General features: G+C 35.9%; 1 protein-coding gene across 1 annotated transcript in view; it reads left to right on the forward strand.

Annotated features, from left to right (window-relative positions):
* The window catches only part of RBM27 (RNA binding motif protein 27), a 52,822-nt gene that overhangs the window by 5,001 nt on the left and 21,330 nt on the right, over positions 1-26,491 (forward strand). Inside the window, 17 exon segments of the mRNA XM_043980710.1 lie at positions 2,043-2,134; positions 2,833-2,962; positions 2,965-3,031; positions 3,781-3,858; positions 3,861-3,949; positions 3,952-4,042; positions 4,893-5,159; positions 5,162-5,201; positions 6,039-6,129; positions 6,131-6,173; positions 12,583-12,707; positions 12,710-12,749; positions 14,852-15,001; positions 17,898-18,042; positions 18,968-19,121; positions 20,527-20,829; positions 20,943-21,086. Coding sequence (XP_043836645.1) covers positions 2,043-2,134; positions 2,833-2,962; positions 2,965-3,031; positions 3,781-3,858; positions 3,861-3,949; positions 3,952-4,042; positions 4,893-5,159; positions 5,162-5,201; positions 6,039-6,129; positions 6,131-6,173; positions 12,583-12,707; positions 12,710-12,749; positions 14,852-15,001; positions 17,898-18,042; positions 18,968-19,121; positions 20,527-20,829; positions 20,943-21,086 — 2,049 coding nt within the window.

Consider the following 26,491-nt stretch of genomic DNA (forward strand, 5'->3'; position numbering starts at 1 on the left):
GCTCTTATTCCAAAAGTCAATGTTTTAATCATTAAAGATTCAAATATAGGAAAAAATTTGTTCACCTTGAATTTTGTATAAAAAAAAATACAGAGGGGCAGCTAGATGGCGCAATGGTTTAAAGCACCAGCCCTGGATTCAGGAGTACCTGAGTTCAAATCCGGCCTCAGACACTTGACACTTACTAGCAGTGTGACCTTGGGCAAGTCACTTAACCCCCCATTGCCTGCCCCCCCCCCCAAATACAAGCAGCTCCTAATAATGCTACCATACCAGGCTTTAAGTGATATGATCTTATGTTAATTTAATGCTTAAATGATAGTTTACATATAGTAGTCTTAATTCCACTGCCGGAAAAAGCCTTTAAGTGATACTTTTTAAGTGGTATTCTGAGCTCATTTGTTTTTAGCAAGACACTAATAAACAATAGTAGCAGGTTCAAATACACTGAAGATTAAATTATAGTTTAATAGTTTTTTTTTTTTACCCTGGTTACTGACTGCACTAGGCATATCATTTGTCCCCTTATTGTCATTGGGGGAACCGGATGAGCTTCAAATTGATCAGTATAGTTCATTCTATTCACTAGAAAAATAATTCCATGTGTATCTTTATTGTGATGAATTTCTGATGGGCAGCATATTTTGTTCAGCTTTTGAAAACTGAATGTAAAGTTGGTCTGGTTTATGATAGGCTTCTAATGAGCCATATATTCAGTGTGGTCCAAGTTGAGTTTACAAAGAAAGCCAGACCTTTCAGATTATTAATTATCATTATTAATATTATAATTCATTATACAGAATTTTTAGCTATAACATGACCTTAGGACCACTTGGGGAGAATCAGCTCCTTCAGGAAGAAGAATTCCCATGATCCTTCTGAGTAGAATGATATCAGAAGAGATGATTCATGCATTTATGTTATAGTATGAACTTAATATTAAACTGTTATACACTATATAGTACACTATAGTGTTAACATATTATAACATGTTGGGGGCAGCTAGGTGGCACAGTGGATAGAGCACCGGCTCTGGAGTCAGGAGGACCTGAGTTCACATCCGGCCTCAGACACTTAACACATACTAACTGTGTGACCTGGGCAAGTCACTTAACCCCAATTGCCTCACTTAAAAAAAAAAACATATTATAACATGTTATAGTAATATAATATTAAGATGGACAGCTTCTATTTGGGTAGCAGCAATAATGTTGCAACCACTGCTCTAAGAGTTAAAGAAACTTTCTTGTTTTACTGAAGTTCTAATGCCAGTTTTGTAGAATTTAACATGAAAATAGTATTTAGGTTTTATTCATTAATTGATAGATTACTTAGCATTGTTCCATATGACCTTCTGGGGCAGGAAACAACTAAATTTGAAAGCTTTTTTAATTATGATGAGAATCTCCCTCTGCCACGTTCTTTAGACATATTTTATTTGTCCCAAAATAGAGGTAAACAAAATTTTCCTTTGTGAATATATGGCCTAATCATATGTAATAGAAAATACTTATTCATGGAAAATATGGAAATATGTTATGCATGACTGCACATGTATAAGCTATATTAAATTGTTTGCCTTCTCAAGGAGGGCAAGGAAAGAGGGATAAAATTTGAAACTTAAAATTTGTAAAAATGAACATTAAAAATTGTTTTATATGTAATTGGGGAAAAAATAATATTCAGGTATTTTAAAAGTAAATAATTATTAATTCCTAAATTGTATTATATTGTACCAATCCTCCATAATTTTTTGGGTAGGGGCAAAAGTACTTAATTGTAGTAGAAATTCAAATAAAGAAATGTAGGCTTGGTGTTTATGGCATTTCAATTAATAGAATTAATTTTCTACTTCCATTCTACACTGTCATTCTAAACTTCATCATGAATGCCTATTTAAAAAAAAAATTAACATGCTGCTTGCAAGAGTATCTCTCTAAGAAGCTTTTTGCTTTTTTCTGGTGCCTACTTTTTTTGGTGATTTGTCTTTAGAAATTTGTTAAATTGATGTGTTTGTTTTTACTGTGGCTATTTCAAAATAGATATTTCATGAGTCAGCAGAGGAAGAGCGAGAAGTCAGAAAAAAGAAATATCCCAGTCCCCAAAAGACCCGTTCTGAATCTAGTGAACGAAGGTTTGTATATTCTCTTATTAAGAAAACATTGATAATTCTCTCCACCTTTCATCTTACAAAGGTCCTAACTTGTGAATGTAAAGTTCAGTTTCATACCTTAATACTCCTCAGAAAGAAAAAGCTAATCTTGTCCTTTCCTATTTTTGCTGCCTCTACCATTCTTGCTTTCTGTTCCTTTTGCCAATAACCACCATTGCATGTTTACCCCCAAATCCCAGAGGTAGAGCACTTATTCTCCTTTGAGAGTACAGTGAAATGTTCCATTTGATTCGGGAAGCCCAAAATTAGAATTAACCATAGCTTTCTTTATTAATAGATATTGTTAATTTTCTTCACCAAATGATCTTTAACTGAAAATCATAGATTCTATAGGAAAATGTTCAGTTTTAAGTCTGTAGTTTTCTTACCTTATTTTGCCCTCCTTCTCCTACCCATTAGTTTTCCCCACCCCTCTTCATAGTTTGGATTCATCTCACCTTATTCTTTCTCCCCACCCAGAAAGGTTAAAGTAGTGATGTTTTTCCTTGTTTTCCCACCTTTGTATAATGGATTGGTAGAACCAGGGAGTGGTCTAAAAGTTCCTTCCAGAAGAGTACAGAAGGTATGAATTTTGATAAGAGAGTAGTTCATAATTTAGACCTTGTTTTTAGACTTGGTTTCTGTGGCCAATATATGGCTTATATATCTTTATATTATAGGACACGTGAGAAAAAAAGAGAAGATGGCAAGTGGAGGGAATATGACCGGTACTATGAGAGAAATGAATTGTACCGTGAGAAGTATGACTGGAGAAGAGGCAGGAGTAAAAGCCGTAGTAAAAGCAGAGGGTATTGAGTCGTAGTCGGAGCGAAGTAGGTGGAAGAAGCAAAGATCGAGATCCAAAAGAAATGTTGGTGAGTAAATTACATTTTTACACTAATAATAATTTCCAGTTACTCATCTTTCTGTCATAAAGGATATAAAAATTAGATGCATGTTTAATATGATTTTGCAACAGTATAAATTGAAATTGTCTCACGAGAAATGTTGTTGATATGGTTAAGGGTAGTTATAGGTCTACTCTATAGCATACCATAGTTTAAGGGAATTTATCAAAAATAAAATTATCTTCATTAAGTATAATATATATCTAGACCACAATATTTTATAGAAAGAACATCGGTGTAAATATCCTGTGTTTTTATGATGGTTTCCTCTTTTTGGGGGGACAGGAAGAGTAAGAGTACCATCTTTTGTGTATTTAATTGATTTCCATAGCATTATATAGTTAAATTTTTTTTAAGGATAATCACACACATCTGAATGAATCAGTCTTCTAGAACTTAAGTTCTGCAGTTAATATTTTAAACTTGTTACTTAAATTAAATTAAAATTAGGTATAATGGTGTTTTCATATTTGATTTTCATAAATGGAAAGTAGTTTATTTGTCAGGATGTAACCAGTTACGTAATAGGTTATTGCTAATTTTATTTGATTGTTTTTTAGGGAAAAGGTTAATAATGAAGGCAATGAAATGATAGAATTGATGAATTGTTGCAGCAACCATTTTTTCTTACTGTTAAATAGAGTTAAATAACATTGACTGTCAAATGCATAATTAATACATTTGTTTTTGTTTTTTTGGTTTTTTTTTGCCTGAAATCAGAACACAGGGAAAGATCAAAGTTCAAGAGTGAAAGGAAATGATTTGGATATTCCTATGTGCCAGTGTCTGCACCACCGACTACTCTTCTGACCAGTATTCCTGTGGGGCTCAGTCTATTCCCAGCACTGTTACCGTGATTGCACCTGCTCACCACCCTGAGAACACAACATGAGAGCTGGTCTAAATTACTATAACAATCATAGTTCTTCCAATTCTTTTGGTAGAAACCCACCCACCAAGAGGCGATGCAGAGATTATGATGGTAAAATTATCTCTTTCTTGTGTATATAAGCAAATGAAATATAAAGCAAATGTTGCCCTAGTTATGTAGCTTCTAATTATACTCCAGTCTCTATTTTGTTAGATGTGACAAAGAAACCATTTTTAAAAAAAAACAAAACATTCTTGTTTACTTATTTTAAGTACTTTGGCATGGCTTAAAAACAATATATATTTAAGCTTGTTGGAAACTCTTTCTACAGGCCCTTTTTTTTAAAACCTAAAATCCTTCTCCCACTCCTGCCTATTAATGCGTTATCGAATATACTTTACCCTGAGCCAGGGATTTTCTGCATATTATTTTAGTATTGGGAATTTAAAAGCATATCTCAAGCTTTTTGCTTTTTAATTTTTCCTTGACTTTCTTCTATTAGTATAGTTTAAATTAGATATCAAGTTTTAGAGTTTAGTGAGAATGTTATTTTATCACAATATTGTAATAATAGATTATTGAAAATAAGGTAGCCAATTCAAGTTTCTCCTCTTTTTCTCCACTGATTCCATCTATATCTGGATCCCGACTTTTATTAGGATCATATTGACTTATAGTCTAGCAATAGCTAATTAGGAGTTGATCATCAATTCTGGATTCTGCCACCTTGCAACCTTTGACAGTTTACAAATGGACATATGTGTCCATTTCCCAATGTGTGAAGTAGAAAATACCACCTTGCCTTTTAACTTAAAGAATTATCTAATTCAGTAAAATTTTTGTCCCCTTGGAGGCAGGGAGCTACGTAAATCAAATGTTAATTATTTACATGTAATTTATTTACATGTAGGTAAATTAGGGTTAAAACATAACCTATAATGTGTTTTCTCTCTCTCTCCAGAAAGAGGATTTTGTGTACTTGGTGACCTTTGTCAGTTTGATCATGGGAATGATCCTCTGGTAGTTGATGAAGTTGCTTTACCAAGCATGATCCCTTTCCCACCTCCACCTCCTGGGCTTCCTCCTCCACCACCGCCTGGCATGTTAATGCCTCCAATGCCAGGACCAGGGCCAGGCCCTGGACCAGGCCCAGGTCCAGGACCAGGACCAGGCCCAGGCCCAGGCCCAGGGCCTGGCCATAATATGAGACTTCCAGTTCCACAGGGACATGTCAGCCTCCACCTTCTGTTGTGCTTCCTGTACCAAGTGAGTTTTATTTCTGTTTTCTGTTTTTAGCCTTTCTTTAAAAAAAGAGATTTCCTCCATGAGACTCTAGTTACATTTACTTAATTTCACTAAAATTAAGCAATTGTTTTGAAGGTATGAAAATTTCTATAGATTAGAATTGCTAACATCCCTACCAATAGAATGTTTTCCTTTTCTCCCAATGCTCCCTCATAGCATAGGCCACAGTTTGTAGAATTTTCATTGTAACTAAGTTACCATTTTTAAAATAATTGTCTTGACATCAGATGCATAACTATAACTGACTTGCATTCAAATAGAAAATATTTTTAATACTCTTAAAGCATTTAAAATAGTTACAAAGTTATTTACTTGGGTGTACTTCAATTAATTTAAAATAATATAGTTACTTTTTTAGCAAACAATTAAAGTTAATGCTAAAGAATTTTATATTTTGGAATGTTTTCATGCTTAAATTTGAACAGAAGTTACACTTATTTTTTGTTTATGGAGATTTGGTGCAATGCTTTAAACAGCATTATTGTGAATTTCTAGCTGTTGACGTCATGCTTTCTCATAGAGATGGCTTTTTCTGAAATGGAAAAAATTGATCTTAGTGGGATAGGGTAGGAATATATCAGGTTTAAATTTAAATTTTAGAAGAATGCCATTTTAATTGAGTGTAGAGAGACCAGACTTAAAGCTCCTAGTTTACATGCATATATAGTATGCATGGAGTCCATTCAAAATGTGATAGTTAAAGATAATAAACGAAACATGAAGTACAAATTAGTATTGGTGTGTTGAATATTTTTTGATATTCTGAAAATACTATGCATCTCTATTTGCGGTGTCTCTATAGACCACCTATAACACAGTCAAACTTGATAAATAACCGTGATCAGCCTGGAACAAGTGCAGTGCCCAATCTTGCACCAGTGGGAGCAAGACTAACCTCCTCCTTTACCCCCAGAACCTCTTTATACAGTATCAGAACGTAAGCAAATATCTTTCAACTTACGGCATGAAGGGATATGCAAGTCAAACGTTTTCAAATCAGCATTGCTTTTGGCATTACTATGTTTAATTTTAACTTAAATGAACAAAATATATTTTATAATTGTACCCTGTGCTTTTGCGGGGGGGGGGGGGGAGGCGTTGGGGTTAAGTGACTTGCCAGGGTCACACAGCTAGTAAGTTTTAAGTGTCTGAGGTCAGATTTGAACTCAGGTCCCCCTGACTCCAGGGCTGATGCTGTATCCACTGTGCCACCTAGCTGCCCCCCCCCGGGCTATTTTTTACATTATGATTTTGAGTTTAATATGGCTTTATTAATTTCTTGGAGCTACAGATGAAATAGTTACTGTTGTGAAGAATTCTCTGTTTTAATTAAATAGCATTCCCTGAAGGAACTTCGTCAGGTAGCCTCTTTCCAAAGAAACTTTCTCTGACTAAGCTCCCAATAAATTACCCTAGTATAGTCTTAAAGCATGGAGAAACAGGTCTGAAGATGACAATAATTTAAATTTATCTAAATTGTATACTAAATTTAAGATATGTGTGTTACATAAGCTTTAAATGGAATCCTTTCCTTGCATGTAGTCTGCACTTTTATTTTTGCGTTTATGTTGAGAGCCATAAAATTAATGTATTTTCTTTATTTCTTTTCATGTTTGTTATATGGGGGTTCTTATTTTTTCTAAGGTATTTTTGGATATTGCTGTTTACAGAAATAAAAACTACCAACATACGCAGCAAAGTATGTTGTAAATATAGCAAGTAGGACATAAGTGAGAGGAAATGGTATTTGAGAAGAATAGCTGATTAGTTTGTCAATATATCATCTTTATATGTAATTTTACATGTCGTAAAGTTTGTTCATCCTATTGAAGTATTTCCATATTTAGCTGTTTCTTTTAGGTCAAATTGAACATGCCCCAACCAAATTTGTTACTTTCGCTAAAGCAGTTTATTACTCTCTTTTTCATGGATAGTACCATGATTCTCCCCAACTACCAGTTACTGAGAATCAAAACTTTGGAGTTATCTTTGATTCTTCCCTTTCTCATTATTTCCTGTACTAATTGTAATTCAGTCCCACATCACCTCACACATGGATAATTGCAGCATCTCTTAGCTAAATTTAGTGACTATAGGCTGCCTTCCTCTAAACCATACTGTATACTGCCAAATTAATTTTCCTTAAAAGTCTTTTTCAGCTTGTCTTTCCCTTGATCAAAATCCTTTATAGTTCTCGTTTTATACCATTTCAATATTAACAATTTTGTCCAAGTCAAATCTGGACCTTTTTTAGCTTTCTACCTCCATAATGAGATCAAATCTTTAGTCAACGAGTACCTTTATATCAGTTGGCCTAGTCTCTTCAGTATTTCTGGAAAACACCTTGTTTGGTTTTTTTTGTTTTGGTGGGACATGAGGATTAAGTGACATTCCCAGGGTCACATAGCTAGTAAGTATCAAGTGTCTGAGGCCGATTTGAACTCAGGTCCTCCTGAAATCCAGGCTGTGTGCTTTATCCACTGCACCACCTAGCTGCCCCCCACCTTGTTTATTTTTATTTTTTTCTTCATTCATGTTGTTGTCCAAGCTTGATGTGCATTCACCTATCCCTTCTGCCCATCTAAATTTTATCCATTCTTCAAAATGAAGCCCAAGTTACTTACATCTTCTGATTCTTATAGTCCTCATTTGTTTTCCCTCTCTTTACTCATACAGAATTTAAAACCCATATTCACACATTTGTATACTTTACTTATATATTAAACTGTTTCTGTTTAACAGGTACAAATCTTGCTTCCTCAAACAGATTGCTAGGTCTTTAGGACAAGGACTGTGATATATACTTTATGCTTCCCAGTTACTAGCACAGTGCTGAATGCTCAATATGGATAAATTACTTGGTTGATCATAAATCAAAAAGTGATGTAGCTGGAACCTAAGGATACGTTTTTAAGCAAGAGTTTAATCCAGGCTCATCCTCTTCCTTTAGCTATAGTTTCACTGGTTCTTTCAAAGTTTCATTTATAATATTTGTGATACATATTGAATTAGCTACTATGATTATTTTAAAATTATTTTCAATGTATCTTTGGACTTGTGACTTTAAAAAATACTAAGCCTATTTCAAAAAGAATGCATTTACAGTTTAACTTGGAATTGTAAATCATTCTTTGAACTACAAGTATTCACTGCACATTAAAAAAGTTCAACTATTATATAGTCTGGTTTTTTGGACTGCTACAGTTATACTCATTTAAATGCCATAGATTGACATGATTTATAAAGTGCCATTGTGATATTTTGCTTTAGAAAGTGGATAATGTTTCAGCCAAGATCTGTTAGAAGATACTTATTTTGTTCCTTGTGAGTATTTTTGAAGGGAAGTAGCAGTAGGTTAACAGCTGAACATTTTGAAGTCAGAAATATTTGTATTGAAAAGGAAATGGGAATGGACAGCATGGGAATGTTAAAGATTCTCATTATAAAAATTTCTTGCAGTTTCATTGCATATCCTTCTCCCATTTTTTCCAAACCTATGGAGAAATTCAAACTTAGGGTTTTTGTAGAATTTGTCATAAATCTGGGTAAACAAGGTTTTTCTGTTCTATAGGGGGAAAAATTCTTAAGAATCTGCTCTGAAGCCATTCTTCTTTCATGTTACTCAGCTACTGAATTTAATTTAGCACTTGTGTTTCTGAATTGAATGCATTTCAGGTAGTCAAATGAGAGAATATTTTTAGAGTGATTAACACAGTGTCTGGAAAATAGTATACACTATTTAAAATATTTTTTATTATTGTTAATCTGAGTTTTAAAAATTTTGTACATCATCCAACTTTGATTTTTAACAAGAAGTTCAATAATTAAAAAAAAAAACACAACTTAATTGTTTACTAGAAGAAGGCCCTTAAGATGTTCATTCAGTCTGTAGGAATACATCCTTTTCTTCAGAAAGAAAATAATCAACGCATTTAAAAATAAATTCTACTTTTGCCAAATTGTATGGGTTGATAGTAGTTGGGAGTCAGATGGACATGATTTGGAAAGGTCTATTACTTAAATTTACATGGCCACTGTGAAAAATTTATTATGTCCTTACAAAGCCTGTTTCATAAATATCAGAAAACTTCCAATGATATTCATAGTCTAATCTATATAACACTAGTGATACTAGCATCATACCTCTGAAAATAATGATCTGCCACTTTCAGTCTTAATAATTCAGTCTTCTGTTACATTTCTTTTTCTTTTTGGGGGGGGGCAGGGCAGTGAGGGTTAAATGACTTGCCCAGGGTCACACAGCTAGTAAGTGTGAACTTGGGTCCTCCTGAATCCAGGGCTGGTGGTTTATCCACTATGCCCCATATTTTTTTCATTTTTAAAGTCATATACTAATGAATGTTAATATTGAAATATAATATATATATTGTGCATGAAATATATTGAAAACAATAATGATTCTTCTAGGTTTTAGCTTGGCTACTTCCTGTTGTGTATACATTCTTGGTTTTCAATTCTGTGAGAAAACTGTAGGAGAAATAATATCTGCTTGGCAAGCTCATTGCGCCCTCCCAAATGTATAGCTCCTCTCACAAATTATTTTCTGCAGTAATACGCTTTGAGCTTCTTGGAAAATAATTCTTATGGCAAATGAAGGTGCCAGTGACTTATTGAAGTCACATAACTAAATTGTCATCTTCACAAAGTCATCATCAGAACACTTTTTTTTTTTTGGTGAGGCAATTGGGGTTAAGTGACTTGCTAGGGTCACACAGCTAGTAAGTGTTAGTGTCTGAGGCTGGATTTGAACTCAGGTCCTCCTGACTCAGGGCGGTGCTCTATCTACTGCGCCACCTAGCTGCCCCCAGAACACTTTCTGACAGAAGAAAATGCACCGACTATTTTTAAGCATTTGAGAAACTATATTTGTTGTTCTTCCAGGAATATTCTTCATTTAAATCCTGCAGTATGTAGATTAGTTTTCTTGAATGTTAAATTTTGATGTCTCCAAAGAATGATGTAAGATCCCAGTGGGGCCTATAATCATCGACAGATTGTTTCCCCCCTTAAAATTTTGTCTTGCATTATATTAGCTGGCATGTGGCATTCTTTGACACAAAGATGCTCATTCAGTTAAAGAATTAATGGTCAGACTGAATGCTTTTAATGATAGAGCTCAGCCAATTCTTAGAAGACAATGACATTTTGTTTAAACCATGTCCAGGAAAAAACAATGATAGGAAAATAACCCAAGATAGATGAAACTCGAACATTTGTCTGTACTTACTCATGCTGTTTATAGTTCAGATTATATTGAAAGAAGATTGGTAGTAGGTGCCCATATTACTATCTGAACTCACTTAAGGGTAATTTCTTATTGATTTGGAACTATCAGGTTTGACATTATCCTCTGTGCAGACTACAAGCAAGTTAATCTCATATCCAAATACTTGACCAGCCCCTTTTTTTTTTTGGGGGGGGGTGGGGGTGGGGCAATGAGGGTTAAGTGACTTGCCCAGGGTCACACAGCTAGCAAGTGTCTGAGGCTGAATTTGAACTCAGGTACTCCTGAATCCAGGGCCAGTGCTTTTATCCGCTATGCCACCTAACTGCCCCAGACCAGCCCCTTTTCAATATTTTTCCACTAAACTGCCAGGTTTTGTTTTTTTTAAAAGTGATAAACTGGAGATTTCAATGAAAAGTAGTCTATTTTTATCAGTTACTTTATATGTTTCTGATAGTTTTATTATTAAAATTTTTATAGCAAAAAGGTGGTCTTTGAGCCATCAGTAGAGAATCTTTGTGTTATCATTGCCTTAAAAGAGCTATACTTCACTTATTTCTATATTCTCACCTCAAAATCAATTCTAATGTTCACTGGTGATAGATATGCTTCCCAGGATTGTTTTAGCCTACTATCATCTTTTTTTATGGTAGATGCACCAGCAGCAAGAAATTTTCAAGTAAAAAATAATAAGCCAGCATACAAGCAATCAACAATTCTTACCAAATTATTGAAGAGTCTTTTTCATTATTAAGTCAATTTTTCCATGATATTTTATCATGCAAATTTTAGAAATGGTAGGTTTAAGTCCAGAATGAAAGTGGTTTAGTTGCATAATATTGCTTGTTACAGTATAATTATTTTACCTACTTTTCTGAAGTTTCACAGCATCTTACATTTAGAGGCAAGGAGAGGGACATCTATACAGAAAGAAAAGTATGGTGCATTACAGCAGATTTGAGTTCCCTCTACTTAAACTGGAATTGAAGAAGTTTCTGATTTCCATCAGTAGAATATATTTAGAATTTTAAAACTTCTCTGGAAATTTACTTAGAGTTAAGAAAAAATAAATTAGGCAGTGAATGGATAGGATTGTCTATACATCCCTCTTCACCTTGTTTTATCCTGTGTTGCATAGTGAGTAGCTGATGTTCAAAGCAAGTCATGTGAAGATTTGAAAATTACTTTATACTCTTCATATATCTTATTGGAATAGTCAGTGGAAAAAAATATGTTCTAGGTATCTGTTCATGTCTTTTCTCTTTAAAATAAAACATCTTTTTCCTAAGGTTATACATGAGATTTGATTTCATTTCATTCTGAATCATTGCTTCTAAGACCTGCAAATCCTAAATATCTCCCCTGTAAAATGCTAGTTTCTAATAGCCAAATTAATTCATTTTAAATGCACAATTCAGTGCTTGTACAATAGGCCCTCTTTGTATGAGCTTTAGTTTTCTGTTATCTTTCTCTGTGTTAAATCATGGCAACCCTATGCTTTCCATGTGTTTCCTACTTAGTGGGCTAATTTTTACCAGAAAATTGACTGAACAAGAGGTTTAGTTAACTGATAAATTACTTTTCTTTTGGGAATTGCACAATTCCATTTGAGGGAGGGTTAATTTATGTTCAGTTGTTGTTTTCTGTTTTCAAATTTCAGAGTATCTTTTTATGTGGACTTCATTTTTATTTTGTGACATTCTCCTTGTCTGTCTTCACTGGATCTGAAATTTTATGCATCAAATCTCAGTATACTTTTTTCCCTAAGAAACAACCTGTTTGTGGTTATTTAGCTTTGGATGTAGCACCAGGTGACTACTCCTAAGCCCTCCTATTTTCATGGAGTACCCCCAAAAAATGGAGACTGAGGAAGAGGATCTGGTTTTAGTTATACCACCCCAAGTCTCACTCTGTCCCCATGCACAATGATGGATCTTTACCAGTTTAAATGCCTTTTCTTAAGATAGGTCATCTCAGCTACATTGTTGACATCTGCCTGTCCCAGTTCTCTTGGCTCAAAGTCTCAGAGAGACTACCTCTGTCAAAAGGAAACCCTTTATGAATTTCAATCCCAGTTGCCCTCCTATTCTTTCCTCTGTAGGACAGCCCATGTACTCTCGTGACCATGGTGCTGCTGCATCTGAGCGACTTCAGTTGGGGACACCGCCTCCTCTGTTGGCAGCTCGTTTGGTGCCACCTCGAAACCTCATGGGATCCTCCATTGGGTAGCCAAACCTCAGTTTTCCAGTCCCACCCCTCTGGTCCCAGGTAAGCTGTGCTACAGATGGCGAGCTAAGTGGTTGAGCCTTTATACCTTAAACTGGCCAGCCATAGTGCATACTTGTAACACCTTCAGCTACTGCTTCAAGTTCCTACTGTCCTTGGACCGCTTAGACAACTTTATTTTCTCCTCTTCTGCCTTTGGAGTTTATCCCAAGTGGCAGCTAGATGATTAGGCCCCCTGGACCTGTGCATCTTTCATCTCCAGTGTCATCTTTATTTACCTTCAGTGCCTTGGTAACAGATCCAGTGGTAGTTCTTTGAGCTAGTTTTTGCGTAGATTGATGAACATAACAGTTTACTTTGTAAACTGTTTGTAAATACCCTATTATAAAGGAAAAAAAAGTGTCAATCTTTCTGTCTTTAAAGGGAGGGAAAAACCGTTTTTCTGGCTTCTCCATCATACATAAGGAAGGCATCCCCTTTTCACTATACTACTAGTTTTCCATAATAGTATAGTCCTGGGAAGCTTTCTCTTCCTATTGAAGACCAGTGTTTACAATTGCATTCACTACTTTGCGAGTGGTTCGTGGGATTTTAAAACTTTCTCCCTTTATTATTAGATCTTGGTTATTATTAGATCTTTCTCCCTTTATTATTACATCTTGGGCTAGTTTTTTTTTCCCTAACTATACTTCTATACTTTGAATTTAACTAAAGCTTGGGTTTTGAGAATTCTAGATGTTTTGAGGCCTAATGGAACTAAGAGCATTTGCTTATGCAGTTTCTTTAAAATAACTCATGAACTCTAGTGGAATTGTTGAGGATATTGAGTGTCAACTGAGAATTTGTTATCTGTAGTTTATAATACTGAATTATGGATAGGGTTACAAATATTACTGCCTTTAATGCTTTAAAATACACATGGCAGAAGAAGAAACATGGTTCAGTTCAAACATTTATGAAGTACCTCTGATGCATAAAATACAGTGTGGGGATAAAGAACAAAAAGGGAAGCAATTCTTGACTTTAAGAACCTTATTTCTAAAGTGAAATAGTTCAAAATGCCACCCTCACCAAATAATGGTCTCATGATAGGACATATCCAATAAATAAAATATAATATGTATGGTTTTATTTTCAACATTAGCTTTAAATATTGTACCTGTTGTGTGAATTTGTAAAAAAGGATAACCAGCCACAATAAGCAGAATCAGTTTTAGCAATATGCCTTCAAGTTCTGGCTGAACACTGTAATACTATTTGAAGTTTTCATCCCCTAAATTTCCCTCTAAATACTTACTGACTACAAATATTAAAATAAGGAAATTATCTTATTGAGAAGTTATAAATCATTATAATCTAGAACTACCTTAAACAGTTGATGATAAAAAATGAAAAATGTTTTTAATATTTAAATTTGGCTTAACTTTTTTCCCTCTGAGTTCAAGTTTATGGACTGTTAGCTTTGAATTTTACTCCTAAGGGTATTGGCAGTTGTGATAAAATGAGTAGTTCACTTTTCATTTAATGAAATGATTAAACTTTTGTATCTAGGTATAAAGCAGATTTTTGGTGCTTTAATAGTTTGTCATTAAATAAAAAGTTCTTTGCCTTGAAGAAATGGGTGCATCAAAACTCAATTATAAATTACTAGTATAAGAATAACTTGGTGAAAGAAAGGCATATATTGTTTAAAAATTTGACCATGTTTAGAAAAGTCAAAAGAAAAGGTTTATAGAATATTAAAGTAAGTTAACTGTCTTCCATGTATTTCCATGACCTGTATTTTTTCCCCATGCTTTTTTTTTTTTTAAGTGAGGCAATTGGGGTTAAGTGACTTGCCCAGGGTCACACAGCTAGTAAGTGTTAAGTGTCTGAGGCCGGATTTGAACTCAGGTACTCCTGACTCCAGGGCCAGTGCTCTATCCACTGTGCCACCTAGCCGCCCCCCGCCCCCCTGCTTTTTACAAGTAGACTCTTTAAAAAAAAAAAAAAAGGATAAAAAGAAAAAGAGTCCTTTGGAAATGTCTTGGATCATTATATTGCTGAGTTCATGTAATGAAATATGTTAAAGATTTTTTTAAATGCTTGTTTACTTCATGAAGCTTAGGAATGCCTTAACATTCTCTCATTTTCCTTTCCAATAGATACTTATGAGCCAGATGGCTATAACCCAGAAGCTCCTAGTATTACCAGTACTGGTAGATCGCAATACCGACAGTTCTTTTCAAGAACACAGACACAGCGCCCAAATCTGATTGGCCTAACATCTGGTGATATGGATGCAAATCCAAGAGGTTAGAAAATTTTGCAAGAATGTTTAAAAATTATTCTTTTAAAAAAAATTTTTTTTTTTTTTAGTGTGGCAGTTGGGGTTAAGTGACTTGCCCAGGGTCACACAGCTAGTAAGTGTTAAGTGTCTGAGGCTGGATTTGAACTCAGGTACTCCTGACTCCAGGGCTGGTGCTCTATCCACTGCGCCACCTAGCTGCCCCTAAAAATTATTCTTGACACCATTTATACTGGGAAGTTGGATCTATTAGCATTTGCATTTTTGTGTCAAATTTAGTAAACTAAATTCTGATTGTATTCACAATAATCTTTTTTCCCCAGTTACATGTAAGGATAGTTTTTAACATTCATTTTTTATAAGATTTTGAGTTTCAAATTTTTCTCCTTCCTTCCCCCTCCCCAAGATAGCAAGCATTCTGGTACAAGTTATATCTATATCTATATATGTACAATCACATTAAACATTTCCACATTAATCATGTTGAGAAAGAAGAATCAGAACCAAAGGGAAAGAAGGGAAAAGAAAAAGTAAAAATTAATATGGCTCAATATGTATTTAGACTCCACAGTTCTTTTTCTGAATGTGGAGAGCATTTACTATCATGAGTCCCTTGGAAATGTCTTGGATCATTATATTGCTGAGAAAAGCAAAATCTATCACAGCTGATCATCACACAGTGTTCTTCTGGTTCTGTTCACTTCACTCATCATCAGTCCATTTAAGTCCAGGTTTTTCTGAAATCTGCCTGCTCATAGTTTCTTTTTCTTTTTTGGGGGGGGTGGGGTGGGGCAATGGGGGTTAAGTGACTTGCCCAGGGTCACACAGCTAGTAAGTGTCAAGTGTCTGATGCTGGATTTGAACTCAGGTCCACCTGAATCCAGGGCTGGTGCTCTATCCACTGCGCCACCTAGCTGCCCCCTGTTCATCGTTTCTTACAGCACAATAGTATTCCATTACATTCATATACCACAACTTGTTCAGCCATTCCCCAATTGATGGGCATCCCCTCAAGATGATCTTTGTAACTATATAGTACAAATGATTTTGAATAATTATTACTCTCATTTCAAACATGAATTTTATTAAAAGTTAAGTATTTAGAGGCAAAACAGCATAGTGGATAGAACTGACATTGATGCCAGGAGGCCCCAGATTCAGGTCCTACCTCTGATAAGATTGTGTGATGCTAGGCAAGGCACTTAAACCTTTCAGTTCTCTAGGCAGCTTTCTAAGACTCTAAATTGAAGAAAAAGTGTCGATTTGCATTAGTTGAAGGAGTTTCTTCACTTAGGAGATCCCTACAATGGAACAGGTCCAGTCCCTATTTATATTCTTATTGCTGATTAAATTGATTCTATTCCATTGTTATTTTTATTTTTATAAAAGGAAATCTTAGAGTAGGAATTAGCAGACTATAGCCTCTAGGCCAGTCATGCATACTGCCTGTTTTTGTACAGCAGTGAACTAAGAATGGATTTTACATTTCATTGTTTAAAAATATACAAACTGGGACAGCTAGGTGGTGCAGTGGATAAAGCACCTGCTCCGGATTCAGGAGGACCTGAATTCAAATCTGGCCTCAGACACTTGACACTTACTAGCTATATGACCCTGGGAAAGTCACTTAACCCTCATCACCCCACAAAACAAACAAACAAACTAATGTGTCAGATTTGGCCATTGGGCTGCATAATTTGCTGACCTCTGACTTAGGGCATGGTGTTTTCATTTTAAAGCTAAATTTTGGTCCATGAATTAAATTAAAATCTAAACTAAAATTTAATCTAAATATTTAGATGATACTTCTTAACTTTTTATATACAAGATATCTTTAAGTTATTCTGTAACCAAACTCTCTTCCAAAGCAGTACAGAACTTCTATCCAGGCAAAAAGTCTCAAGTCTGATCCTTATGTTTACATTTTATTCATTTAAATCGGTTTTCAGTATTGGATAATTGGGATAGATTTGTATGCATTTGGCATGTGCAAATTTCATGTTTTCCCTTTTTAAACACATCTCATTTTGCAATGTAATATGGTACAGTGGTGCTTATGTTTGAGGTCACAAGCCTCTAATGGTAGAAGAAGCAACCATTAGAATTTATTTAGGGCATCATGGCAGTGACCTTTACCATTGAAGCAGAGCTCTACTTTCAATTGCCCTACCTTTTGTGTTTTTGACCTCCCATTTTTCTTGCCCTCTTTATGTTGCCAACAGTCCTAAGTGCTGCTGGCTCTTGCCCACAATTTTTGGTAGAACAGATTTTAAGGGAAGTATAGGTAGAGAATAAAAACAGATTTGTTTTTTCTGGTTTTGGTTTTTGGTTTTTGGGTTTTTTTTTGTCTCTACAGAACTTCTTATAAGGTTAGCTTCTATCAAAAATGTAACCTAACTTTATAATAAACTTATATGTATATATAATAACTTATATAATAACCTTCAGCCATTCTGGGGAAGTGTGTCTTTTCTACATAAGAGCTTTCATCTTTTTTTTTTTTTTGAGAGGCAGTGGGGGTTAAGTGACTTGCCCATGGTCACACAGCTAGTAAGTGTTAAGTGTCTGAGGCCGGCTTTGAACTCAGGTCCTCCTCAATCCAGGGCTGGTGCTTTATCCACTGTGCCACTTAGCTGCCCCGAGTTTTCATCTTTTAAGCTCAGATTTTCTGTAAGAGCAGAATGATATTAACTATGATCTGTGTGTGTGTGTGTGTGTGTGTGTGTGTGTGTGTGTGTGTGTGTGTGTGTGTGTGTGCCTTTTTGTCCTAGAAAGGAAAAAATATTAGTTGCATGTTAATTATAATACTTTGTAATTTTGACCCTGAACATTTTGATATTTTGATATACATATTTACTTATCTGATATAATTACAGTAATATTTTGGATTTTTTTCCCTATAGCTGCTAATATTGTCATCCAGACTGAACCACCAGTTCCTGTGTCAATTAATAGCAACATTACCAGAGTAGTGCTTGAACCGGATAGCAGAAAAAGAGCCATGAGTGGTTTGGAAGGACCGCTCACAAAGAAGCCTTGGATGGGAAAGTAAGACAATTATTTATTAATCAATAAATTCTAATAGATATTTTTCAATGCCTGTGAATTCTGTGCATTAAAAGCAATAATCATGCCTTAAAGCACTACTTTTCAAATTGTTGCACAGTATTCTGCTTTCTTAGGATTCCATAAGATAGAATAGTTATGAAAGATGTTTAATTTGCCTCTATTGTTTTCACCTTCTAAGCCCTAGCCAGTATTAGAGTTTATTAGAACATGAACAAAAATGGAGAAAAGTTCCATAACCTCACAAAATTTTCAAGCCACTATTTAAAAATGATATATATGTGCTTGATTGTAATAAAATGCTAGATTTCTTCTTGCTTGTCCATAGATCTTTTTTAATTTTTTTATTTTGCAGGGCAGTGAGGGTTAAATGACTTGCCCAGGGTCACACAGCTAGTAAGTGTCAAGTGCTTGAGGCTGGATTTGAACTCAGGTCCACCTGAATCCAGGGCTGGTGCTCTATCTACTATGCCACCTAGCTGCCCCCCATAGATCTTTTTACTATCTAGGTTCTAGTTCCAGTTCTGCCTTTATATGTTGAATAGTCCTTGGACTGAAGGAAAATTCATACATCATCTAGTCCAAACCCTTCATCTTGTAGATGAGGAAAACTGACTCACAATGAGATTGTGTCTTGCCAAAGTTCACATATGTAGTGAGCAACAGAGCGAGGATTTGAACTTAGGTCTTCTACCTTCAAATCATATGTTCTTTCCACTACACCATGCTGCTGTTGGCAGGCATTTTTGAGTTTCTGAAAAAAGGTATATTAGCATAAATAACAAAATGACAATATTAGCTTATTTGCACTAGATACTTATGCAGCCTTGTTTGTTAGTTGGTTATGATGTTAGTGGTTAAGAAAAGAACCCTCTGGGTTATATTCATTAAATTTTCTTCTTTTTAGGCAAGGGAATAACAATCAGAGTAAACAAGGATTCCTAAGGAAGAATCCATATACAAACACCAAATTAGAAGTCAGGAAAATTCCCCAGGAACTCAACAATATTACGAAGCTCAATGAGCACTTCAGCAAATTTGGAACCATAGTTAATATTCAGGTAAACCTAAAATCTGGTGAGGGGGTCATGGGGAAGATTTATCATATTTGTGGGGTGCCTTTATAGCGAGGGGAAGAGTATCATTTTTGTCCTTTCATTTTAGCAGAGTGGTATGTTTTTTTTGTTTGTTTTTTGGTGAGGCAATTGGGGTTAAGTGACTTGCCCAGGGTCATACAGCTAGTAAGTGTTAAGTGTCTGAGGCTGGATTTGAACTCAGGCCCTCCTGACTCCAGGGCTGGTGCTCTGTCCACCGTGTCACCTAGCTGCCCCCAGAGTGGTATGTTCTTAGCCTGAGTTGCTATCTCTCAGGAGTGTGTAGGGGGATTCTTGATTATGTGTTTGCAAAGTGGGTAGTTAACACTGATAAGAGAAGTCTACATGGACTTGACAGTAGTAAGTTCATAGTTCTTTTTGCTACTGGAGATTGGTGGGTTTTCCCCCTTTTCACCTTCTCCCAGGAAGATATACAGTTAATGATGATATTTTGCCAAGCTGCTTTAACTTTCAATGTAGGTTGTAGAGATTTTAGTCATTTTTAAAATATCCCAGCCCTAACCAGGTTATCCTGCTGTACTGAGTAGCTAGGTCAAGATCCACTATCTTTGGTTTTGCTTTTAGTTTAAATTCTTTTCATCAAACAGAACACAATATTTTGAACATGGATAATACCAAGGTCAGATTGTGGATTGAATGGGGTTTTTTTTGTTTTGTTTTGTTTTGTGTTTTTTTGGCTGTTTGCTGTTTGAAAGTTTGAGTTTTAGATTAACCATCATGCTGAATTTAAAGGTAGCTTGAAGGTCAGGAAGAGTTAGGCATTAATTTTTTTTGGGGGGGGGTGTGGGGCAATGAGGGTTAAGTGACTTGCCCAAGGCCACACAGCTAATAAGTGTCAAGTGTCTGAGGTCAGATTTGAACTCAGGTCTTCTTGAATCCAGGGCTGGTGCTATATCCACTGCACCACCTAGCTGTCCCAGCGTTAAATCTTTACCTTTTTTTAAAGTATTGGTAACAAAATAAAGATATAATTTTCTTTATGAGAATTGGGATAGTCACTATCTTGGGATTTTTTTTTTTTTAAGAAAAAAGGTAATTTTAAAAATCCTTTATTGGAATCAGTAATACTCTTTCTTGTTGGCATCAATAATTATATAAATAACATCATTGACAAATAAAAAAAGACTTTTGAATTAATATTTTTGCTTTCTAAAATGAAACTGAATACCCTACTTTATTTTTTAAAGATAGTGGGTCTATTTAAAAGGACAGAGAGATGCTTCTTACAGCATGATTACTTTTCATAAAACCACTCTTAAATGCTATATGGGTTTGTTTATCTGCCCTTCCCCCCCCCCCCCACCTCCCCTTCCCCCCATATACAAGCCTTTATTTACTTTCCTCATTGTAGGTTGCTTTTAAGGGTGATCCTGAAGCAGCTCTCATCCAATATCTCACTAATGATGAGGCCAGAAAAGCCATTTACAGCACAGAAGCTGTTTTAAATAACCGGTTTATAAGACTTCTATGGCACAGGGAAAATAATGAGCAACCACCATTAGCACCACCAACTCAGCAGCTCCTCCAGCAGCAGCAGCAGACGTCTCTCTCTCATCTGTCCCAACAACACCATCATCTCCAGCAACACCTCCATCAGCAGCAGGCACTGGTAGCTCAGTCTCCGCCTTCCACAGTGCATGGGAGTATTCAGAAGGTAGGTGTGTACATCATAACATGGGAGCCTGTGTGATGGTAAAAATGCAAGAAACAGTTTTTTCAATTAACATCTGTTTATGTGTTTTTAAAATATATTCTATATGTATACAGATGATGAACAAACCACAGGCACCAGGTGTATATGTTCTTAACAAAGTTCCTGTTAAACATCGCCTTGGGCAAGCAAGTGGAAACCAGGGTGATACAGCACACTTATTGAATCAGTCTGGTGGTACCACTGGAGATGACTGCCAGGTGTGTATTCCCCTGAATCCCTACCTTATTCAGGGCTCCAGAGTAATACATAATTTAGCAAACGTTTAATAAGCATCTACTATGCAGGGCACTGTTTTTAGGTGTTAGCCTTATCAAGATAGATAAGACACTGCCCTCCAGGAACTTGTGTTTTACTAAATGAGGTAGTGCATCAATAGATTACATGTTTTTGGTTGCCTTGTGCCCAAAATACCAGGAAGCTTTAAAAAATATATTAGTAGGGGCAGTTAGGTGGCACAGTGGATCAAGCACCTGCCCTGGATTCAGGAGGACCTGAGTTCAAATCTTTCCTCAGACACTTGACACTTACTAGCTGTGTGACCCTGGGCAAGTCAGTTAACCCTCATTGCCCCACAAAAAACCAAAACAAACCAAAACAAAAAACAAACAATATATATACGTATATATGTGTGTAGGTATTTATTTTCTCTAACACCCTCCCACCCTCAAAAAAACAAAACAAAACAAAAAAAATCCAAAACCTCTAAAAATATGCATAGGCAAAAAAAATTCCGCTTTGGGTCACATCCAACAGTGTGTCTCATTATGCATCTAGAGTCCATTATCTCTCTCTCAGGAGGTGGGTAGCATAACTCATCAGTTTTCTGGAATCATGGTTGGTCATTAATTTGATCATAATTCCTTTTTTTAAAAAAAATTCAAAATGATTTTATTTTTAGGTCCAAATTCTCTTCACATATCCCTCTTCCTCCTGGCCCCTTCTAGCTTCCTCTCAAATGAGAAAGCAAGTAAAACTAAACTGATTACAAACATGTATGGTCAAGCAAAACAAATTCATGCATTGACCATGTCCACAAAATGAACACCCTCTCACCCCCCAAAAAACCTACTCCAAAGTCTCATTCTGTACTCTGAGTCCATGATGTCTTTATCTGCATATGGATACCATGTTTCATCATGAGGTCTTTGGAATTAGAGTTGGCCATTGTGTTGATCAGAGTTCCTTTCAGTTGTTTGTCTTTACAATATTGTTGTATAAATTGGTCTCCTAGTTTTTCTCACTTCACTTTGTATAAGTCTTCCCAGTTTTCTTGGGAGCCATACTCTTCATTCCTTTTTTTTTTTTTTTTTTGGCGAGGCAATGAGGGTTAAGTGACTTGCCCAAGGTTACACAGCTAGTAAGTGCCAAGTGTCTGAGGCTGGATTTGAACTCAGGTCCTCCTGAATCCAAGGCTGTTGCTTTATCCACTGTGCCGCTTAGCTGTCACCCCCCCCTCCCTTCATCATTTCTTACAGCACAATAGTAGTCCATTACATTTACATACTATAACTTGTTCAAAGAGTCCCCAGTTCATGAGCACCTTCAATTCTATGTCACCACAAAAAGAACTGCTATAGAGGGCAGCTAGGTGACACAGTGGATAAAGGACCAGCCCTATATTCAGGAGGACCTGAGTTCAAATCTGGCTTCAGACACTAGACACTTAACTGGCTGGCCCTGGGCAAGTCACTTAAACCCTCATTGCCCTGCCCAAGGGGGGAAAAAAAAACTTCTATAAAATTTTATGTATATATGAATACTTTCCTGCATTCTTTGTTCTCTTTAGAGTATGGACCTAATATATTGTTATCACTGAGTCAACGTGTATCCACAATTTAATAATATTTTGGGTGTAGTTCCAATTTGCTTTCCAGAATGACAAGACCAATTCACAGCTTCACCAACAATGTATTACTGTCCTTGTTTTTCCTCAGTCCCTCTTACATTTGTGATTTTTGTTTCTAGTTAGCTTTGCCAATCTGATCCTTATGAGATGGAACATCAGAATTGCTTTTTTTCTAATTATTTGTTATATAAAGCATTTTTTCATATGGTCATTGATTTCTTCTTTTATTTAGTATTTTATTTTTCCCCAATTACATGTAAAAACAATTTTCAACATTCATTTAAAAAATTTAATTCTAGGAGGCAGCTAGGTGGCGCAGTGGATAGAATACCAGCCCTGGAGTCAGGAGGACCTGAGTTCAAATCCGGCCTCAGACACTTAACAATAACTACCTATGTGACCCTAGGCAAGTCACTTAACCCCAGTTGCCTCACCAAAAAAAAAAAAAGTAATTCTATACCCCCCTCATTGAGAAAGCAAGTAGTTTGATATAGGTTATACATGTATAGTCATGCAAAATATATTTCCATATTAGTCATGTTGTAAAAGATAATATAGACTAAAATAAAAAAAACAGGAAAAATAAAGTTTTAAAAATATGTTGCAATCTGTATTCAGACTCCATCAGTTCTTTCTCTGGGGATGGATAACATTTTTTCATCATAATTTGTCCTTCAAAGTCATCTTAGATCATTGTATTGCTGAGAATAGCTAAGTCATTCACAGTTAATCATTTTATAATATTGCTGTTACTGTGTACAATTTTCTCCTGGTTCTACTTATTTCACTTTGTATCAGTTCATGTAAATCCTTCCAGGTTTTTCTGAGAACATCTAGCTCATCATTTCTTAGAAGACAATAGTATTCCATCACAATCATATACCACAACTTATTCTGCCATTCCCCAATTAATGGACATTCCCTTAATTTCCAATTCCTTGCCACCAGAAAAGAGCTGCTATAAATATTTTTGTACATATAAGTCCTTTTCCTTTTTGTTTTTTATCCCTTTTGGAATATAGACTTATAGTGGTATTGCTAGATCAAAGGATAATGCATGTTTTTTTTTTTTTTTTAGTGAGGCAATTGGGGTTAAGTGACTTGCCCAGGGTCACACAGCTAGTAAGTCTTAAGTGTCTGAGGCCGGATTTGAACTCAGGTACTCCTGACTCCAGGGCCGATGCTCTATCTACTGCGCCACCTAGCTGCCCCTAATCCATGATTTTATAGACCTTTGGGCATAGTTCCCAGTTGCTCTGTGTAATGGTTGAATCAGTTCACAACTCAACCAACAGTGCATTAATGTCTCAATTTCCCCATATCCCTTCCATTTGTCATTTTCCTTTTCTATAGTTAGCCAGTCTAACTATATTTACATTTATGTAGGGGGCAGCTAGGTGGCACAGTGTATAAAGCACCAGCCCTGGATTCAGTAGGACCTGAGCTCAAATCCGGCCTCAGACACTTGACACTTAGTAGCTGTGTGACCCTGGGAAAGTCACTTAACCCTCATTGCCCCACCAAAAAAAATTACATTTCTCTAATCAGTAGTGGTTTAGAGCATTTTCTCATGGTTGTAGCTTTGATTACTTCGTCTGAAGACTAACTTCATATTTTTTTTTATCTTTTATCAGTTGGGGAATTGCTTCCATTTCTCCTAAATTTGACTCATTTCTCTGTATGTTTGAGAGATAAGACCTTTATCAGAGAAACTTGCTTAAATTTTTTTTTCAGTTATAATCACTAACTGTATTTCACTCCATCCTATTTTACTACCTTTTATTCTGTTCTCTCTCTACCTTCACCATGTCCCTTAAAAGTGTTTTGTTCCGTGTATCATCTTCCTACATAGGAATGTAAACAGTTTAAGCTTGTTAAGTCCCTAATGATTTCTCTTTTACTGTTTACCTTTTTACACTTCACTTCAATCTTGTATTTGAAAGTCAAATTTTCTATTCAACTCTGCTCTTTTCATCAGGAAAGCCTGAAAGTCCTCCATTTCATTGAATGTTCATTTTTCCCCTTGAAGGATTATACTTAGTTTTGCTCAGTATGTGATTCTTGATTGTAATCCTAGCTCCTTTACCCTCTAGAATATCATATTCCAAACCCTTCGATCCTTTGATGTAGAAGCAGCTAAATCTTGTGTTACCCTGACTTTGGCTCCATGATACTTATATTGTTTCTTTCTGGCTGCTTACAGTATTTTCTCCTTGTCTTGGGAGCTCTGGAATTTGGCTATAATATTCCTGGGAGTTTTCATTTTGGGATCTCTTTCAAGAGTTTCTGTTTTACCCTCTGGTTCTAGAATAACAGGGCAGTTTTACTTGATAATATCTTGAAAGATGATATCTAGACCCTTTTTTTGATCATAACATTCAGGAAGTCCAGTAATTTAAAAATTCTTTCCTTGATCTATTTTCCAGGTCACTTCTTTTTCCAAAGAGGTATTTCACATTGTGTTCTATTTTTTCATTCTTTTAGTTTTGTTTTATTGTTTTTTGATGTCTCATAGTCATTAGCTTCTTCTTGCTCAATTCCAATTTTTGAGGAATTATTTTCTTCAATGAGTTTTTGTACCTCCTTTTCCATTTGGCCACTTCTCCTTTTTAAGAAGTTCTTTTCTTCGGTGAATTTTTAAGCCTCTTTTACCATTTGGCGTATTCTGGGTTTTTTTGTTTTGTTTTGTTTTTTTTGGCGGGTCAATGGGGGTTAAGTGACTTGCCCAGGGTCACACAGCTAGTAAGTGTCAAGTGTCTGAGGCCGGATTTGAACTCAGGTACTCCTGAATCCAGGGCCGGTGCTTTATCCACTGTGCCACCTAGCTGCCCCGCCTATTCTGGTTTTTAAGGTATTATTTTCTTCAGTATTTTTTGTGCCTCCTTTACCAAGTTCTTGACTCATTTTTCATGATTTTCTTGCATCACTCTCATTTCTCTTCCCAATATTTCCTCTACCTTTTACTTGATGTTAAAAAATCCTTTTTGAGCTCTTCTCTGGCCTGAGAACAATTCATATTTTTTTTGGAGGCTTTGGATGTGAGGAGCTTTGACTTTGTTGTCTCCTTCTGAGTGTATATTTTGATCTTCCTTGTCATTATAGTAACTTTCTATAGTCAGAATTTTTTCTGTTGTTTACTTATTTTTTTTCTAGCCTATTTCTTGACTTTTAACTCTTTGTTAAAGTGGGACTTTGCTTCCAGGGTGGAGGGCACACTGTTCCAAGCTTCAGGACTTTTGTGGAGCTGTTTTAGAGACGTTTAGAGGTACATCTAGGGGCCTTTAAGTTTTCAGTTCTTCCAAAGTGGTATGATCTAAGGAGAGGTGTATTTACTACTTTTTTGGCCTGTGCTTTGGTCTGTGAACAATCACAAGCCCTCTTTTCTGCCCTGGAACTGTGAGGAGGTTCCCTGCTCCACTGTGGCCCCAAACTCTGGTGTGCTAGTGCTCCTCTCCCTGGGACTGCCTCTCATGACAGCGACCTGGATATGAGTATGGACAAAGCAACAGAGTCCCGTCCCCAGTGTCAGCAGAGGGACCCCTCTAATCACATTCTGACCAGTTCTGCCCCTTAACCATCTGTGGGCTGAGAGCTCTGATTTCTTCATTTGAAAACTGCCCAGGTGGTTTTTGAGCCCAGGGTGTCAGCATTGCATTCTAATTAGAATTTGGGAGGAAGTCTTCTTCAGAGGGCAAAAGAAAGTCTTACCTGAACAAAACATACAGAGTACTGCTGTAACTATGACATGACATCATG

This window comes from Dromiciops gliroides, chromosome 2 (genome assembly GCF_019393635.1).
Source record: "Dromiciops gliroides isolate mDroGli1 chromosome 2, mDroGli1.pri, whole genome shotgun sequence".
Classification (NCBI taxonomy): Eukaryota; Metazoa; Chordata; class Mammalia; order Microbiotheria; family Microbiotheriidae; genus Dromiciops; species Dromiciops gliroides.